Source organism: Caloenas nicobarica, chromosome 28 (assembly GCF_036013445.1).
Source record: "Caloenas nicobarica isolate bCalNic1 chromosome 28, bCalNic1.hap1, whole genome shotgun sequence".
In the NCBI taxonomy this organism is placed as follows: domain Eukaryota; kingdom Metazoa; phylum Chordata; class Aves; order Columbiformes; family Columbidae; genus Caloenas; species Caloenas nicobarica.
Window position 1 is genome coordinate 250,394 of NC_088272.1, and position 19,463 is coordinate 269,856.

Below are 19,463 nucleotides of genomic sequence, written 5' to 3' on the forward strand. Positions count from 1 at the left end.
AGAGGAGCCGAAAAGCTCCGGAGTGACCCGAGTGGAGCCCGAAAAGAGCCGAAGTTTCCCGAAAAGAGCCGAACCCGCCCGAACCCTCCCCAACGCCACGGAAATTACGGGGCGGAAAACCGAGGAAAAATGATATAAAATAAAAAACTGGAGGAATGCGAGGCGGGGGGAACTACACGATGTCGGGGGGGGGGTGGGGGAAATGAAAAAAAAACAATTAAAAAACCGGGGAAAATTCGGGGGGAAAGCACACGAGCTCGGCGGCGGAATAAGGGGCCCGGATTTGGGCGCGAACCCGCGGGTTTTGGGCAAAAAACCCCCCACGCTCCGGCGTCCCCCTCCACTCTCTTTATTCCCCTCCCCCTCCTCTTCCCCCTCCCCCCCACCCCGCCGTCTGTGGGCGGGGCCCTTTTTTTTTTTTTTGGCCCCTCCCCCCCATTCAGGCCCCGCCCCCTCCCCCGGGGCCCCGCCCCTTTGTCCGCAGGCCACGCCCCCTCCCCAAGCCCCGCCCCCCCGGCTCCGGTCCCGGCTCCTGGCGCCACCTGCAACGATAAAGAGACTCAAAGGGAAAGGGGGGGGGGGGAGGAGAGTTAAAGGGGGGGGAAAGGGGGCGTGGCCGGGGCGGGAGGGGGCGTGGCCACCGGGGGGGCGAAGCCCCGCCCCTCCGAGGGGGTCGGCGTGGGGTTAATTAGGCGATTGGTCAATTAACGTGGCGATTTTGGGGGCGGGGAAGGGGGGGGGGGGGGGCGGTGAAAAAGGGGCGGCGGTGTCAATAGGGGTTGTACCAGGAGGTGGCGCGGGCGCGGCCCCTAAAAGGGAAAAGGGGCGGGGTTAATGGGGGGGTGGAGTTAAGACGGGGGTGGGGTTAATGGGGGGCGGGGCTAAGTGGCCGCACCCACCTCATACCCCCCCCCACACCCTTAAATTGGCTTTAAAACCATTGAAATTGCCCCAAAATGAATGAGAACGGGAGTGGGGCCCCTGTCCCGTTATGGCCACGCCCCCCTTGTGGCCACGCCCCCCACAGCTGTAGCCAATAGGCAAGCAGGGGGCGGAACCTCTGCTTAACCCCACCCCCCAGGCTCCCTGCTGCCAATCACAGTGCAGTGGGCGGAGCCCCATTTGTCCCAATGGGTCAACGGGTGGAGCCCCACCCTAACCCCGCCCCCAGGCTCCCTGCAGCCAATCACAGCGCAGTGGGTGGAGCCCCACTTGTCTCAATGGGCAGTGGGCGGAGCCCCACCTTAACCCCGCCCCCCAGCCCCAGTTTTCTCAATGGGCACCGGGCGGAGCCCCCGTGTCCCCGCCCCCCAGCCGCCCCGCAGCCAATAGCAGCGCAGTGGGCGGAGCCCCGCCCACCTGTAGCCCCGCCCCCTGGGCCGGCTGTAGCCAGTGAAGAAACGGGCGCGGCCGGCGTGGGCCCCGCCCCTCCCGCGGAACCGGCCCCGGGGGAACCCCCGGTCCGTGCTGCTGATGCCGGGGCGGTTCGTGCGCTTCGGGATCACCTGCGCCAGTACAAACCAGTATCAACCAGTATGAACCAGTACGGACCAGTCTGGGGCCATACAGACCCCATACGGACCTGTACTGGGTCCCTGAGTGCCCCAGCAGTTCAGCCCAGTACATCCCAGTGCCTCCCAGTTTACCCCAGTTCAACCCAGTGTCCTCCCAGTTCAGCCCAAACGCCTCCCAGTTCATCCCAGTGCCCTCCCAGTTTACCCCGGTTCAACCGAGTGTCCTCCCAGTTCATCCCAAACACCTCCCAGTTCAGCCCAGCGCCCTCCCAGTTCAGCCCAGCGCCCTCCCAGTTTACTCCAGTTCAACCCAGTGTACCCCAGTGCCCTCCCAGTTTACCCCAGTACAACCCAGTGTCCTCCCAGTTCATACCAAACACCTCCCAGTTCAGCCCAGCGCCCTCCCAGTTCAGCCCAGCGCCCTCCCAGTTCGGCCCAGTTCAACCCAGACACCTCCCAGTGCCTCCCAGTTCATCCCACTGTCCCCACAGTTCATCCCAGTGCCCTCCCAATCCCTCCCAGTTCAGCCCAGCGTTCTCCCAGTTCAACCCAGACACCTCCCAGTTCAGCCCAGTGCCTCCCACTTCAGCCCAGTGCCTCCCAGTGTCTTCCCCATACGTCCCAGTGTCCTCCCAGTTCATCCCAGAGACCTTCCAGTGCCTCCCAGTTTATCCCAGTGACCCTCCAGTGTCTCCCAGTTCATCCCAGTGACCCCTCACTGTCTCCTAGTCTCTCCCAGTGACCCCCCAGTTCATCCCAATTCATCCCAGTGACCCCCCAGTGTCTCCCAGTTTATCCGAGTGACCTTTCAGTCCCTCCCAGTTCATCCCAGTGACCCCCCAGTGTCTCCCAGTCTCTCCCAGTGACCCCCCAGTTCATCCTAGTGCCTCCCAGTCCCTCCCAGTGCCCCCAGTCCCACCTTGATCTGCCGCCCCCGGAACAGCGACTCATCCAACGCCATCGACGTCCGCACCGACTCCTTATCCGAAAACTCGATGTACGCGAACCTGCGCCAATTAATTAACCCCGCAACCTCGTTAGCGCACCGGGGTGGGGGTCCGTAACGAGCAGATGACGTCATGACGACGTCACCGACGATGTCACTGACCCCTTGGGGTGGCCGCTGTACTTGTCGCACAGGATGGTGACGCGGTTGACGGAGCCGCAGCCGTGGAAATGCGCCTCCAGCTCCTCCGCCGTGGCCCCGTAATCCACCTAATTAACGCCGCAATTAGCCAACGAGGCGGCGGAACCCGCCCCCCGCCCTGCGTCCCCCACCCGGAGCCGAAACCGGGGTTTTTCGCCCCGAAAACACGCACGTTGCCGACGTATATGGAGCGGGCGTCCGCTTCCATCTTCTCCTCCAGGGACATGATGACGGGGCCGGCTGGGGGCGGGGCTTGTCAGGGGGGCGGGGCTTGAGGCCACGCCCCCGCCGCGGGATTGGTTAAAGGCGGGGGGGAGGCGGGGCTTGGGTGAAGGGGGCGGGGCTTGGGTGAAGGGGGCGGGGCTTGGGTGAAGGGGCGGGGCTTGGGTGAAGGGGGCACCGCCCACAATTAATTAAAGGGGCGGGGGCCACAATTAATTAAAGGGGCAGGGCCACAATCAATTAAAGGGGCGGGGCCACAATCAATTAAAACCACAAACACCACAACTAATTAAAGGGATGCTGCCTCAAATTATTTAAAGGTATAACGGCTTCAATTAATTAACGGAGTAAGAACTACAACTAATTAAAAGTGTAAGAACCACAATTGATTAACGGGGTAATGGCTGCAATTGATTAAAGGATGGGGGGACTGCATTTAATTAAAGGTGGTGGCGGTTGCTATTAATTAAGCACGCGGAGCTAATTAAGGGAGTGGAGCCTACAAGTAATTAAAGGGCCTGCTATTAATTAAAGGGGCAGTAACTGCAATTAATTAACGGGGCAGGCGCTGCAATTAATTAAAGGGGGCTGGGCCACAATTAATTAAAGTGGTAGGGACTACAATGAATGAAGGGGGCGGGGCTGCCACTAATCAAGGCGGGCGGGGCTGCAATTAATTAAAGGAGTAGTGGCTGCAATTAATTAAAGAGAGGGCGGTCTACAGTTAATTAAAGGGGGCAGGGTCTGCAAATAAGGGGGGGCGGGGGCTGCAATTAATTAAGGGGGCAGGGTCTGCAGTTAATTAAGGGGGCGGGGGCTGCAATTAAGTAAAGGAACGATTGCCACAATTAAGGGGACACGAGGCACAATTAATTAAAGGGACGGGACTCCAATTAGTTAAAGGAGTAGGGGCAGCAATTAAAAGGGTGGGGCAGTGATTAATTAAAGGGGCGTGGCACAAATTAAATAAAGGGGCGCGGCAGTGATTAATTAAAGGGGCGGGGCAGCAATTAATTAAAGGAATGGGGCAGTAATTAAGGGGGAGGGGCCTGTGTTAAAGGGGGCGGGGTTTGTTTCCAGGGGGCGGGGCCTGGGTTAAAGGAGGCGGGGCCAGTGTTAAAGGGGGCGGGGTTTGTTTCGGGGGGGCGGGGCCTGGGTTAAAGGGGGCGGGGTTTGGGGGGGCAGGGCCTGGGTTAAAGGGGGCGGGGTTTGTTTCGGGGGGGCGGGGCCTGGGTTAAAGGGGGCGGGGTTTGGGGGGCAGGGCCTGGGTTAAAGGGGGCGGGGTTTGTTTCCGGGGGGGCGGGGTCTGGGTTAAGGGGGCGGGGTCTGGGTTAAAGCGGTGGGGCCTGGGTTAAAGGGGGCGGAGCTTCTCTTAAAGGGGCAGGGTCTGTATGGAAGGGGCGGGGTTTTTGACGCAGGGGGGCGGGCTCACCGTTGCCGGGGGGCGGGCTCATGTTCATCTGCTTCTCCACCTCGTTCTGCAGCTCCTTGAGCTTCTCGGCCTCCTCCTCCATCTCCCGCACCCGCGCCTTGATGGCCTCCAGCTCCTGGGGGCAAAGGGCAAAGGTCAGGGGGGTCAGGGGGGGCACGGGGGGGCGTTGACTTCCATTGATCTCCATCCATCCCCATTGATCGCCATTCCCCACATTGACTCCCGTTCATTTCCACTGAGTCCCATTGATCCCCATTGACCCCCATTGATCCCCATTCATCTCCATTCATCCCATTGAGCCCCATTGACCCCCATTGATCCCCATTCATTTCCATTGACCCCCATTGATCCCCATTCATTTCCATTGGCTCCCATTGATCCCCATTGACCCCCATTGATCCCCATTCATTTCCATTGACTCCCATTGATCCCCATTGACCTCCATTGACCCCCATTCATCCCCATTGACCTCCATTGACTCCCATTGATGCCCATTGACCCCCATTCATCTCCATTGACCCCCATTGACTCCCACTGACCCCCATTCATTTCCGTTGACCCCCACTGGCTCCCATTCATTTCCATTGAGTCCCATTCACGTTCATTCATCTCCATTCATCCCATTGAGCCCCATCGTGTTCCATTGAGTCTCATTCATCTCCATCGACCCAGTTGATTCCCATTGATTCCTATTCATCTCCACTGACTCCCATTGATCCCCTTTGATCCCCATTCATCCCCATTGACCCCCATTGATCCCCATTCATTTCCATTGACCCCCATTGATCCCCATTGACCTCCATTGACCCCCATTCATCCCCATTGACCTCCATTGACTCCCATTGATCCCCATTCATCTCCATTGACCCCCATTGACCCCCACTGACTCCCATTCATTTCCATTGAGTCCCATTCACGTTCATTCATCTCCATTCATCCCATTGAGCCCCATTGAGTCCCATTGAGCCTCATTCATCTCCATTGACCCCATTGATCCCCATTGACCCCCATTCACCTCCATTGACCCCCATTGACTCCCACTGACCCCCATTCATTTCCATTGACCCCCACTGACTCCCATTGAGTCCCATTGACCCCCATTCATCTCCATTGACCCCCATTGACTCCCATTGATCCCCATTGATCTCCATCGACCCCCATTCATCTCCATTGATCCCCATCCATCCTCATTGACCCCCATTCATCTCCATTGACCCCCATTGCTCCCATTGACCCCCATTCATCCCATTAACCCCCATTCATCTCATTCATCCCCATTCATCCCATTGACCTCCATTCATCCCCATTGACCCCATTGACCTCCACCCATCCCTCCCAGTTACACTTCGTTGCCTCCCAGTCCCTCCCAGTTGTCTCCCAGTCCCACTTTGGTGCCTCCCAGTCCACCCCAGTTGCCTCCCAGTTACACTTCGGTGCCTCCCAGTCCCTCACAGTTACACTTGGGTGCCTCCTAGTCCCTCCTCATTACACTTTGGTGTCTCCCAGTCCCCCCCAGTTGCTCCCCAGTCCCTCCCAGTTACACTTTGGTGCCTCCCAGTCCATCCCAGTTACCCCCAGTGACTCCCAGTCCCTCCCAGTTACACTTTGGTGCTTCCCAGTCCATCCCAGTTACCCCCCAGTTACACTTTGGTGCCTCCCAGTCCCTCCCAGTTACACTTGGGTGCCTCCCAGTCCATCCCAGTTGCCTCCCAGTCCCTTCCAGTCCATTCCAATCACTCCCAGTTGCCTTCCAGTCCATCCCAGTCCCTCCCAGTCCCACTTTGGTGCCTCCCAGTCCATCTCAGTTACCCCCAGTGACTCCCAGTTACCCCCCAGTGACTCCCAGTCCATCCCAGTTGCCTCCCAGTCCCTCCCAGTCCATTCCAGTCACTCCCAGTTGCCTTCCAGTCCATCCCAGTCCCTCCCAGTCCCACTTTGGTGTCTCCCAGTCCATCCCAGTTGCCTCTCAGTCCCTCCCAGCTACACTTGGGTGCCTCCTGGTCCCTCCCACTTACACTTCGGTGCCTCCCAGTCCCTCCCAGTTGGTCCCAATCACTCCCAGTTACACTTGAGTGTCTCCCAGTCCATCCCAGTTGGTCCTAGTCCCTCCCAGTCCCACTTTGGTGCCTCCCAGTTGCTCCCCAGTCCCTCCCAGTCCCACCTGGGTGCCTCCCAATCCCTCCCAGTTACACTTCTTTGCCTCCCAGTCCCTCCCAGTCCCACTTTGGTGCCTCCCAGTCCCTCCCAGTGCCACTCTGGTGCCTCCCAGTCCCTCCCAGTTACACTTCGTTGCCTCCCAGTCCCCCTCTCTCTCTCTCACCGGGTCCTCAATGGCCGAATCCCCCGCGTCCCCTTCCCCGAGCGCCGCCTCCTCCTCCAGCTCCTCGGCCCCTTCATGCGGCGGCCCCGGCGGCTGCGGGGGGACCGGGCCCACCCCTCCCGCGGGGTTGGAAGCGGCGGCGGCGGCCGAAGAAGCGACGGCAGCGGCGTTTCCCCCCCCAACCCCGCCGGGGCCTCCGCTCCCCGGGGCCGCCGCCATCAGCATCACCCCCGCCCGGCCTCCCGCCGCTCCCGCCCGCCCCGCCGCCTCCTCCGCTCCCTCCCCCGGCCCCAGCCCGTTCCCGTAAGGGGCTCCCGGGTCGCCCGAGGAGCCGCCGCCGCCTCCGGCCGCCTCGGCCCCGGCGCGGCCCGACCCGCCGCCCCGCAGCGCCGCCATGCTGGGACGGCTCCTGAGGAAGAAGGGCGGGGCGAGCGGGGCGCCGGCCAATGGAGGGGTAGGGGCGAGGGAGCGAGCCAATCGCGGGGCGCGGAGAGGCGATGGACAGAACTTTGAACCAATGGCAACGCGGCGCCGCGCTGAAGCTCTACGCCCGCCCTCTCCCGGAGGGAGCCAATGGCGGCGCGGAGGCGCTGATGGACATAACTCTCAACCAATGGGAACGCGGCGTTGCGTCGTAGCGACCCCCGCCCGCCTTCTTTAGGCGGGAGCCAGTCGCGGCGCGAACACGCTGATGGACAGAACTTTCAACCAATGGGAACGCGGCATCGCGCTGAATCGCTCTCCCGCCCGCCCTCTCCCGGCGGGAGCCAACCGCGGCGCGGAGGCGGTGATGGACGTGCGTTTTAACCAATGGGAACGCGGCGCCGCGCTGACTCGCTACGCCCGCCCTCTCCCGGCGGAAGCCAATGGCGGCGCGGAGGCGCTGATGGACATAACTTTCAACCAATGGGAACGCGGCGTCGCGCTGAATCTCTCCCGCCCGCCCTCTCCCGGCGGGAGCCAATCGCCGGTCGCGGGAGAGGTGATGGGCGTAGCTTTTGGCCAATGGGAGCGCGCAGGGGCGGCGAGGGGCGGGGCTGGCGCTTAAAGGCGCCTGCGGCCGCTTCGGCCACGTTGTCGCTTTTAAAAATCCACTTTTAGCTCTGTTTTCTCTCACTTCACCTCATGAACTCATTAATCGTGTCAACCTCAGGGCTTTAAAGGCGTTCGTTTGAGGAAAACAGGGGCAAAAAAGGCGGTTGAGAGGGGATGTGAGGGGAAAACGGGGTTCCGGAAAGAGCCGAACGCGGCCGGGGCGGGAAGAGCCGAAGAGGCGGCGGAAAGAGCCGAAAAGTGACGGAAAGAGGCGAAGAGTGGACGGAAAGAGCCGAACGGGCGGGAGCGAACGAAGCTCGGCCGGGAAGAGGCGAAGAGTGACGGAAAGAGCCGAAGCGTTGCCGGAAAGAGCCGAAGAGCGACGGAAAGAGGCGAAGCGTTCCCGGAAGGAGGCGAAAAGAGCCGAAGCTCGGCCGGAAAGAGCCGAAGAGCGACGGAAAGAGGCGAAGCGGCGGCGGAAGGAGGCGAAAGGAGCCGAAGAGTGACGGAAACAGGCGAAGCGGCGGCGGAAGGAGGCGAAAAGAGCCGAAGCCGGTCCGGAAAGAGCCGAAGCGTCGGCGGAAGTTGCCGAAGCGGCTGAGCGGCGCCACGCAAGATGGCGGACGGGGAGGAGGTGACTCTGGACGGGCGGCCGCTCCATCTGCTCCGCGTCGCCGACCTGAAGGCGGCCCTGGAGCAGCGGGGGCTGGCGAAGAGCGGGCAGAAGAGCGCCCTCATCAAGCGGCTCCGCGGGGTAGAGAAAACCGGGGGAAAAATGGGTCGGAAATGGGGTTTTTAGCGGGGGGGGGGGGGGGGTGGGGGCGGTTGAGTCTGCGCATGCGCGATCGTGCGGCGGCGTTTTCCCGCCAACGCGCCTGCGCAGAACGGTCGTGCGCCCGAAAAGGGGGGGGGGGGGGGTAAAAAAAGGTGGTTTTTTGAGGTAAAAAGTTGCGGTTTGGGGAAAAATGGGCATGGGGGGGGGTAGAGGGGAGTGTGGGGGGGAGGGGAGTGGGGTTTTGGGGGGAAAAGTCGGGTTTTTGCGGGTTTTTTTTGCGGGGGAAGAGGCGGTTTGGGGGGATAGAGGGGGGAAAGGGGGTGGGTTTGGTTTTTTTTTTGGCAGGTTTGAGGGGAAAAGTGGGAAGTTTGGGGTAAAAACGGGGGTTTTGGTGAGTTTATGAGGAGGTTTGAGGGGAAAGTAGCGGGTTTAGGGTAAAAGGGGTGGTTTTAGTGGGTTTATATGGAGGGTTGAGGGTTTTGTGAGGTTTGGGGTGAAAAGTGGTGGTTTTCGGTGAGTTCGAGCAGGAGTTTTGAGGTAGAACCAGCAGTTTTATGGCAAAAGTGGTAGTTTGGGGGGCTTTATGAGGAGGTTTGAGGTAAAACTTGGAAGTTTTGGGGATTTGGGGTGAAAAATGGTGATTTTGGGGGAGTTTGAGCGGGAGTTTGGGGGGAAATATCGATTTTAGGGGGGAAATGGCATTTTTAGTGGCTTTATGAGGAGGTTTGAGGTAAAACTTGTGAGTTTGGGGGATTTAGTGAGATTTGGGGTGAAAAATGCTGATTTTTGGTAAGTTTGGGGAGGAATTTGAGATAAAAGCAGGAATTTTAGAGTAAAAATGGTAGTTTTGGTGGGTTTAGAAACAGGCTTGAGGTAAAATTCGCAGGTTTTGGGGATTTAGTGAGATTTGGGGTGGAAATGGTGATTTCGAGTGGGAATTTGAGGTGAAAGTAAGAATTTTAGGGGAAAAATGATATTTTTGGCGACTTTATGAGGAGATTTGAGGTAAAATTTGCAAATCTTGGGGATTTAATGAGATTTGGGGTGAAAAACAGTGACTTTGAGCAAGAATTTGAGGTAAAAATGGGAATTTTAGGCTAAAAATTGTATTTTTGGCAAGTTCAGAAAGAAGTTTGATGTAAAATGTACAAATTTTGGGATTTAGTGAAAGGATTTGGGGGCGAAAAATGGTGAATTCTGGAGGTTCGAGCGGGAATTTGAGGTGAAAGCAGCAAACTTAGGGCAAAAATGCCATTTTTGGCGACTTTATGAGGAGATTTGAGGTAAAATTCGCTTGTTTTGGGGATTTAATGAGGGATTTTGGGGTGAAAATGGAGATTTTGAGCAGGGATTTGAATCAAAAACAGGAATTTTAGGGAAAAATGGTGGTTTTGGTGCGTTTATGAGGAGCTTTGAGGTAAAATTTGAAATTTTGGGGGGATTTGGGGTGAAAAATGGTGATTTTTGGCGAGTTTGAGCAGAAATTTGAGGTAAAAACGGGGATTTTAGGGTAAAAATGATATTTTTGGCGAGTTTAAGAGAAGATTTGAGGTAAAATTTGGGAATTTGGGGGATTTAAGAAGGGAATTTGGAGTGAAAATTGCTGATTTTGAGCAGGAATTTGAGGTAAAACCAGCAAATTTAGGGGAAAACTTGTATTTTTGGAGACTTTACGAGGAGATTTGAGATAAAATTTGCCTATTTTGGGGCAAAACCCGACGATTTTGGCGCGTTCAGGGGTGATTTGGGGGCTGATTTTGGTGCGTTTTGACCGGATTTTGGGGCGATTTCGGTGCTTTTTTGACAGGATTTTGGGGCGATTTCGGCGTTTCGAGGCGATTTGGGTGGTTTTATGGCTCTTTAGCAACTCCTGCGTGTGTTGGAACGCTAAAATTGCCCTTTTTTTGCCCCAAAACCAGGCGCTGATGCTGGAAAACCTGCAGAAACACTCGACCCCCCACGGCACCTTCCAGCCCAACTCGCAGGTCCCAAAACCCGCCAAATTCGCCCCAAAAACCCCCGAATTTCCCCCAAAATCCCCCCCCCGGCCCCTCCCCCGCCCCCCCCAAAACCCCAAAATCGCTGTTTTTTACCCCAAGATGGGGGAAGAAATGAGCCAGAACAGCTTCATCAAGCAATATCTGGAGAAGCAGCAGGAGCTGCTGCAGCAGCGGCTGGAGCGCGAGGCCGAAGGTGAATTTTGGGGCGAAAAAGGGCGATTTTGGGGCGAAAACCGACCATTTGGGGGCGGCCGGGCGAAGCCGGACGCGTTCTGAGCGTTTTTTCGCCCAAAAAAGCCTCGAAAAGCGGCGACGCGGCCGAGGACGGGGGGAAGGACAGACGGAGCCGGCAGCAGGTAAAAAATTGGGGGTTTTCACCCAAAATACGCGATTTGGGGCATTTTAGGGTGATTTTCGTGAATTTTAAGGCAATTTGCGGCAACTTTGGGTAATTTTAGGGCGACTCGGGGCAAATTTGGGGCAAATTTGGGGGCGATTTGGGGCAAATTTGGGGTGGTTTGGGTTAAATTTGAGGCGATTTTGAGGAGATTTGGGGCAGTTTTATGGTGATTTTGGGGGTAATTTTAGGGGTGACTTTTGGTTAAATTTGGGGCAATTTGGGTCAATTTTGGGGGCGATTTCGCGTTAATTTTTTTGGGCAGTTTTGCGTCAGTTTTTGGGGCAATTTGGGGTGTTTTAGGGTGATTTTGGGTGGTTTTGGGCGATTTTGGGGGAGACTTGGGGCGATTTTGGGGGAGACTTGGGGCGATTTTGGGGTGATTTGGGGCAATTTTGAGGTGATTTGGGGCAATTTTGAGGTAATTTTGGGGCAATTTTGTGATTTTGGGGGCAATTTTGTGGTGATTTTGGGGCAATTTTGTGGTGATTTTTGGGGCAATTTCAGGTGATTTTGGGGGCAATTTTAGGGATGACTTTTGGTTAAATTTGGGCCAATTTTGGGGGCGATTTCGCGTCAATTTTTTGGGCAGTTTTGCGTCAGTTTTTGGGGCAATTTGGGGTGGTTTTGGGCGATTTTTGAGGAGATTTGGGGCAATTTTGTGGTGATTTTGGGGGCAATTTTGGGGTGATTTTTGGGGCAATTTTGAGCTAATTTCAGGTGATTTGGGGCGATTTTGGGGCAATTTTATGGTGATTTTTGGGGGTGATTTGGGGCTAATTTTGGGTTCATTTTGGGGCAATTTTGCGTCAACTTTGGGGGCGATTTCAGGTGGTTTTGGGCAATTTTTGTGGAGATTTCGAGCAATTTTTGGTGATTTTTGGGGGCAGTTTGGGGACGATTTGGGGGCAATTTTTGAGGTGATTCGGGGCAATTTTGAAGGAGATTGGAAGAAATTTTATGGTGATTTTTGGGGCAATTTTGCATTAATTTGGGGGCAATTTTGGGTGGTTTTAGGTAATTTTTGGGGAGATTTGGGGCAATTTTTGGGTGATTTTTGGGGGGCTATTTTGGGGCAATTTGGGTGCATTTAGTGTCAATTTTGAGGAGATTTGGGGCGGTTTTGAGGAGATTTGGGGCAATTTTATGGCAATTCGGGGGCAATTTTGGGTGCGATTTTGGGTCCATTTTGGGCAATTTTGGGGGCGATTTTGTGGCAATTTTGGGGGTGAATTGGGGCAATTTGGGGGAGATTTGGGTCAATTTTGGGGGCGGTTTCGGGGCAATTTTTGGGGTGATTTTGCATCAATTTTGGCGGTGATTTAGGGCAATTTTGAGGAGATTTGGGGCAATTTTATGGTGTGTTTGGGGGGTGATTTTGGGTCAGTTTTGGGGCAATTTTGGTCAATTTTGGGGCAATTTTGAGGTGAGTTGGGATGACTGGGTCAATTTTGGTGCGATTCGGGTCGTTTTTCGGGCAATTTCGGGCGTTTTGTGTCATTTTGGGGATGATTTGGGTCAATTTTGGGGTGATTTCGGTCCAGTTTGAGGCGATTCGTTCTATTTTGGGTCTATTTTGGGGCGATTTGGGGCAATTTTGGTCGGTTTTGGGGCGATTCGGTCCTTTCTGGGCCAATTTTGGGGCGATTCTGCTCAATTTGGGGGCAATTCGGGTCAATTTCGGTGCATTTTGGGGCCGTTTCTCTCCAATTTTGGGGCGATTCCGCTCAATTTTGGGGCCATCCCCCCCTGCGCCCCTAGCAGCCGGACCCGGCCGAGGGGGCGGAGCCTCCGCCCGGCCGGAAGGGGCGTGGCCACGCCCCCAGCCCCGCCCCGGAGGAGGAGGAAGAGGAAGAAGAGGACGAAGACGAGGAAGAAGAGGAAGAGGAGGAGGAAGAGCAACCGCCGCGGGGGGCGGAGCCTGAGGAGGGGGCGGAGCCCGAGCCGCCGCGGCCACGCCCCCCCTCGCAGGCCACGCCCCCCTCCCCGTCGCCCCCGCCCCTGGGCACAAGCCCCTCCCCCCCGCCCCGCCCCCCGCCCGAGGAGGCCCCGCCCCCGCTGCTCACGCGCCAGACCCCGCCCCCTTCGCCGGGCTCCGCCCCCCGCTCCACAAGCCCCGCCTCCTCGCGGGGGGCGTCGCCCTCGCCGCCGGCCACGCCCACCAGCGGGAAGGTGAGGGGGGCGGAGTCCGGGGAGGGGCGGCCAATGGGAGAGCGGGGGCGGAGTCGGGGAGAAGGGGTGGCCAATGGGAGAGTGGGGGCGGGGCCTGGGAGGGGGTGGAGTTGGGGGCAGGGTGGCCAATGGGAGAACGGGGGTGGGGCCTGGGAGGGGGTGGCCAATGGGGGGGCGGGGCCATAGGGGGGCTCAGTTTGTGCTGGGGGAGTGGCTGGTGTGTCCCAGTTTGTACTGGTGGGTGCGGGTCTGTGCTGGTCTGTACTGGTGTGTACTGGTGTGTGCGAGTCTGTACTGGTGCGTACTGGTGTGTGCGAGTCTGTACTGGTGTGTACTGGTGCATACTGGTGTGTGCGAGTCTGTACTGGTGTGTACTGGTGTGTACTGCCCCGTACTGGTTTGTACTGGTCTGTACTGGTCCGTACTGGTTTATACTGGTCCGTACTGGTTTATACTGGAGCTGTCCCCCCCCATGTCCCCAGGAGGCCCCTGAGGGTCCCAGCAGCCCCCAGCACAGCAGGTGAGAACCGGCCTATAGGGGCTATAGGGGGGCTGTATGGGCTATAGGGGGGCTATGAGGGCTATAGGAGGGCTGTATGGGCTATAGGGGGGCTATAGGGGCTATAGGGGGGCTGTATGGGCTATAGGGGGGCTATAGGGGCTATAGGGAGGCCGTATGGGCTATAGGGGGGCTGTGGGCGCTATAGGGGCTATAGGGGGGCTGTATGGGCTATAGGGGCTATAGGGGGGCTATAGGAGTTATGGGGGTCTATGGGGGTTTATGGTGGCTGTTGAGATCTATAGGGGCTGTAGAGTTTCTAAGAGCTTTTAGAAGTGTTGTGGGCGTCTATAGGGTTTATGGGCGTCTATAGGAAGGGCGTTACGGGAGTCTATAGAGGAGGCTGCACGGATTATTGGGGTTTATAGGGGAGTCTATAGGGGTTATGGGTTCTGTGGAAAAGTCTATAGGGGTTACGGGGGTCTATAGGGGAGGCTGTAAGGGTTATGGGGGTCTATAGAGGAGTCTGTAAGGGTTATGGGGATCTATAGGGGAGTATATAGGGGTTACGGGGGTTTATAGGGAGGTCTATAGCGATTATGCAGGCCTATAGAAGAGTGTATAAGGGTTACAGGAGTGTATAGAGCAGCACGTAAGAGTCATAGAAATTTATAGAGCACTTTGTAAATGTTATGGGGTTCTATAAACGAATCTATAAAGGCTATAGGAGTTCATATGGGAGTACGTAGGGGGAGCTATAGGGGATATGGAGGTCTATGGGGGGGCTATAGGGGTTATGGGGGTCTATACGTGGGGTCTCTAGGGGTTATGGGGGGGCTATAGGGGCTATGGGGGTCTATAGGAGCTATAGGATTTATGGCAATCCGTAGCGCTGTGTATAGGCATTATGCAGCTCTGTAGGCGTTACGGGGGGGATTATAGGGGTCTATAGGAGCTATGGGGATGTATAGGCCTTATGGGGGCGTATAGGAGCTATTGAGGCTCTATGGGGGGATCTATAGCGGGGTGTATAAGGGTGTGGGAATCTATAGGGGTGTCTATAGAAGATAGGGCAGTCTATAGGCGGGTCTATAGTGCCCATGGGGGGCTATAGGGGCAGGTAGGCAATGGGGGCCCTAGAGGGTCCTATGGGGCTGTAGGGGGCTCTATAGGGGGTGTGGGGGCTCTATAGGGGATGGGGTTTCTATAGGAGCTGGGGGAGCTTTGGGGGCCCCTGTGGGGCCTCTGCAGGGCCCATAGGGGGTGGGCGTATAGGTAAGTCTATAAGGAGCTCTATAGGGGACGGGGTGGGTGACGAGATTGTGTAGGGCGATCTATAGGGCAGAGGGAGCCTGTAGGGTTCTATAGGGGCGTCTGTGGGGGCTGTAGAGGGATCTATAGGGGATGGAGAGCTCTATGTGGTTCTATAGGGGGGTCTAGGGGTTCTATAGGGGATGGAAGAGCGTATGGGGTTCTGTATGGCAGCGTATAGGCGATGAAGGAGTCTGTATGGGACGGGGTGTATAGCAAATGGCAGAGTCTATGGGTGTGGGGGGGTTATAGCGTTCTATAGGATGGTGTATAGGGTTTGGGGAGGTTTATAAGGTTCTAGAGTGCAGTCTATGGAGAGATGTATAGGGCATGCGGGGGGTTTATAGGATTCTGTAGAAGCACCTATAGGTTTCTATGGGGGGGGTATAGGGGATGGGGGGTCTATAGGGTGCTATAGGAGCATCTATAGATATTTAGGGGGGGTCTATAGGAGATGGAGGGCTCTACAGCGTTCTATAGAGGGGTCTATGGATTTCTACAAAGGCATCTATAGGGAATGGAGAGATCTGTTGGGTTCCATAGGGTGGTCTACAGGGGATGGGGGTTCTATAGGGGCGTCTATGGGGATCTGTAAGGGATGGGGGGGGTGTATAGGGCTCTATAGGTGGTGGGGGGTGTCTATAGGGGGGTCTGTGGGGGTCTGTAGGGCACCTGGGGACTGGGAGGATTCCATAGCGGGGTCTGTAGGGATCTATAGGGGGATCTATGGGACTATATGGGTGGTCTATAGAGGATGGGGGGGTCTATGGGGCTCTATAGAGGAGTCTATAGAGGATGGGGGGGTCTATAGGGGGGTGTATAGGGGATGGGGGCATCTATAGGGGGGTTTATATGGCTCTATAGGGTGTATAGGGGATGGGGGGCTCTATAGGGGATGGGGGGGTCTACAGGGGGGTCTATAGGGGATGGGGGGGCTATAGCAGTCTATGGGGGGGGTCTATAGGAGATGGGGGGGTGCATAGTGCCCTATAGGGGGTTCTATAGTGCTCTATAGAGGGGTGTATAGGGGATGGGGGGGTCTACAGGGGGGTCTATAGGGGATGGGGGGGTCTATAGGGGAGTTTATAGGGGATGGGGGTCTATAGCGCTCTATGGGGGAGTCTATAGCGGTTGGGGGGGTCTATAGGGGATGGGGGGCGTATAGGGCTCTATAGGGGGGGTTTATGGGGGATGTGGGGGTCTCTAGGGGATGGGGGTGTCTGTAGCGCTCTATAGGGGGGGTCTATAGGGGATGGGGGGGTCTATAGGGGGGTTTGTAGGGGATGGGGAGGTGTATAAGGGGGTGTGTAGGGGATGGGGAGGTGTATATGGCTCTATAGGGGGGTCTATAGAGGATGGGGGGGCGTATATGGCTCTATAGTGGAGTCTATAGGCAATGGGGTGTATATGGTTCTACAGAGGGGTCTATAGGGGATGGGGGGGTCCATAGGGCTCTATACGGGGGTCTATGGGGGGGGTCTATGGGTGTCTATAGGGGATGGGGAGGTCCATAGGGCTCTATAGGGGGGTCTATAGGGGGGTCTATGGGTGTCTATAGGGGATGGGGAGGTCCATAGGGCTCTATACGGGGGTCTATAGGGGGGTCTATGGGTGTCTATAGGGGATGGGGGGGTCCATGGCGCTCTATAGGGGGGTGTATGGGTGTCTATAGGGGATGGGGGCTTTATAGGGGCTCTATATGGGGGTCCGTGGCGCTTTACGTCGGGCTCTGTGGCTTCTCCATCGGGCTCCATGGTTTCCACATGGGGGTCTGGGGGGTCTCCCCCCTCCCGGCCACGCCCCCTCCGGGCCCCGCCCCTTCCCCCGGGCCACGCCCCCTCGGGTCCCCGCCCCTTGCCCAGGCCACGCCCCCCACCCCCCCCGCCGCGCGGTGCAGTGTGGGTAGCGGCCAAGATGGCCGCCCCGCCCGCCCGCCGGGCCGCACAATAGAGCGGAGATGCCGGGGGGGTGAGACCCACAAGTGTGGGGCGGGCGGCGGGGCGGCGGGGCCGGGGAGGGGTCCTGTGGGGCCGGGGGCGGTCTCTGTGGGGCTGGGGGGGATGTGGGGCCAGGGGCAGTTTCTATGGGGCTGGGGGGGATGTGGGGCCGGGGGCAGTTTCTATGGGGCTGGGGGCGGTTTCTATGGGGCTGGGGGCGGTTTCTATGGGGCTGGGGGCGATGGGCTGGGGGCGGTTTCTATGGGGCTGGGGGGGATGTGGGGCTGGGGGTGGTTTCTATGGGGATGGAAGAGTTTCTATGGGGCTGGGGGCGGTTTCTATGGGGCTGGGGGGGATGTGGGGCTGGGGGCGGTTTGTATGGGGCTGGTGATGGTTCCTATGGGGCTGGGGGAGTTCCTATGGGGCTGGGGGCGGTTCCTATGGGGCTGGGGGGGATGTGGGGCTGGGGGCAGTTTCTATGGGGCTGGGGGCGGTTTCTATGGGGCTGGGGGGGATGTGGGGCTGGGGGTGGTTCCTATGGGGCTGGGGGAGTTCCTATGGGGCTGGGGGTGGTTTCTATGGGGCTGGGGGTGGTTTCTATGGGGCTGGGGGCGGTTTCTATGGGGCTGGGGGGGATGTGGGGCCGGGGGCGGTCTCTATGGGGCTGGGGGCGATGGGCTGGGGGCGGTTTCTATGGGGCTGGGGGGGATGTGGGGCTGGGGGCAGTTTCTATGGGGATGGGAGAGTTTCTATGGGGCTGGGGGTGGTTTCTATGGGGCTGGGGGCGATGGGTTGGGGGCGGTTTCTATGGGGCTGGGGGCGGTTTCTATGGGGCTGGGAGGATGTGGGGCTGGGGGCGGTTTCTATGGGGCTGGGGCGGTTTCGATGGGGCTGGGGCAATGGGCTGAGGGCAATTTCTATGGGGCTAGGGGCGGTTTCTATGGGGCTGGGGGCAGTTTCTATGGGGCTGGGGGCGGTTTCTATGGGGCTGGGGGGGATGTGGGGCTGGGGGCGGTTTCTATGGGGCTGGGGATGGTTTCTATGGGGCTGGGGGAGTTTCTATGGGGGGATGTGGGGGTGGGGGGTGTTTTTCTGTGGGGTTGAGGGTGCTTTCTATGGGGCTGGGGGAATGTATAGGGTGTGCTCTGGGGGGATGTGGGGCTGAGGTTGTGGGGCAGGATCTATGGGGCACTGGAGGCTTCTAGGGGGGAACGTGGGGGCGTTTCTATGGGGCTGGGAGGAGTTTTTAGGGGGCTGGGGGGGATACGGGGGGATCTATGGGGCTGGGGAGGAGCTGTGGGGCTGGGGGGTGGTTTTGTATGGGGCTGAGGGGCTTGTATGGGGAGGTGTGGGGGGGGGTTATGGGGCTGGGAGGTGTGCGGGGGTTGCTATGGGGAGCGATCTATGGGGCTGAGCCCCCCCAAGTGTGGGGCAGCCATGGGGGAGCGGAGGCGGAATCTACGGGGCAACGACCCCCCCCGCCCCAGACCAGGATCTATGGGGCTGGGGGGGCGGCATCTATGGGGCTGGGGGACGGTCCCCGTCCAGCCGCCGTGGGTCCAGCCCCACTGATTGCTCTGCCCCACAGCGAGGAGCCGTCAGCGCCCGCGGAGCCGGGACCCCCCCCCGGGCCGGGGGGCTCGTCCCCCCCCGAGCGACCCCCAGACCCACAGGTAACGCCCCCCAAGTGTGGGGCAGGGCGGGGGGGGGGGGGGGTGTGTGAAGGACGCGCCCCCCAAGTGTGGGGCGGGGGGAGGCGGCGGGGGGGCCCTGCCCCACGGCGGAGTCAGGGCTCACTTATGGGGCGCCCCATAGCGCCGCGAGCCACGTAGACCCACTTGGGGGGTGCCCCATAGCGCCGGGGGCTCGGTATGGGGCTGCCCCACACCTGTGGGGCTCATTTGTGGGGTCCGCTCGGGTCTACGGGCTTGAGTTATGGGGCGCCCCCCCAGCGTACCGCGTCACTTATGGGGCGCCCCACGCTTATGGGGCTCGTTCAGGGGTTGCCTGCGATCTATGGGGCTGAGTTATGGGGCTCACTTATGGGGCACCCCACACTTTTGGGGTTCGCTAATGGGGCGCCCTGGATCTACGGGGCTCACTTAGGAGGCGCCCCACACTTATGGGGCCAACTTATGGGGTGCCCCACGTCAGTCTCAGCCCCCTTCGGGCCCCCCCCCCCGCCTTGCCCCCCAACTTATGGGGCCGCCCCGCAGCTACTTGTGGGGCACCCCACGGCGCCGTGGGTCCCTCCCGGACCCCCCCCACCCCCCAAGTTGGGGGGCGCCCCACAGCGCCCCCCCCTCCCCCCCCACCCCAAACGTGTCTCTTTTGGGCACCCAGCGCCGCCCCACGGAGCTCCCGGACCCCCAACGTCTCACTTGGGGGGCTGCCCCACACCTGGAGAACCCGCGGGGACCCCCAAGTTATGGGGCACCCACCGTCCCCCCCCCATGGACCTTCCGGGACCCCCAAGTTGTCACTTAGGGGGCGCCAAACGGCTGGAGAAACTCCGGGACCCCCAAGTTATGGGGCACCCACCGCGCAATGGACCGTTCGGGACCCCCGAGTTGGTACTTATGGGGCTGCCCCACATCTAAGAGAAGCTTCGCCACCCCCGCTTGGGGGGCAGCGAACGTCCGGAGAACTCGCGGGACCCACAAGTTGTGGGGCACCCGCCGCCCCACGGACCTTCTGGGACC

The 19,463-nt window shown here is 58.7% G+C and overlaps 2 protein-coding genes across 4 annotated transcripts in view; one reads left to right on the top strand and one right to left on the bottom strand.

Annotated features, from left to right (window-relative positions):
* Positions 1-447: 447 nt before the first annotated feature.
* On the bottom strand, positions 448-7,040 carry PABPN1 (poly(A) binding protein nuclear 1). The gene is made up of 7 exons (XM_065653033.1): positions 6,636-7,040; positions 4,316-4,430; positions 2,834-2,901; positions 2,623-2,729; positions 2,434-2,521; positions 1,360-1,505; positions 448-809 (listed from the first exon to the last, which is right to left on the bottom strand). Exons 1-7 carry the CDS (start codon positions 7,029-7,031, stop codon positions 770-772), a joined length of 960 nt encoding a protein of 319 aa, XP_065509105.1. The 5' UTR covers positions 7,032-7,040; the 3' UTR covers positions 448-769.
* Positions 7,041-7,771: 731 nt separating this feature from the next.
* Positions 7,772-19,463, top strand: part of ACIN1 (apoptotic chromatin condensation inducer 1) — a 29,994-nt gene continuing 18,302 nt past the window's right edge. For 2 of the 3 annotated variants that reach the window (XM_065653018.1, XM_065653019.1), the window contains exons 1-7: positions 7,775-8,424; positions 10,365-10,430; positions 10,545-10,638; positions 10,743-10,801; positions 12,604-13,014; positions 13,497-13,534; positions 18,350-18,434. In XM_065653018.1, coding sequence (XP_065509090.1) covers positions 8,287-8,424; positions 10,365-10,430; positions 10,545-10,638; positions 10,743-10,801; positions 12,604-13,014; positions 13,497-13,534; positions 18,350-18,434 — 891 coding nt within the window. In that variant the 5' untranslated portion in view covers positions 7,775-8,286. Of the gene's footprint in view, positions 8,425-10,364; positions 10,431-10,544; positions 10,639-10,742; positions 10,802-12,603; positions 13,015-13,496; positions 13,535-18,349; positions 18,435-19,463 lie in introns of all 3 variants that reach the window. The other variant, XM_065653020.1, reaches the window with a different exon arrangement.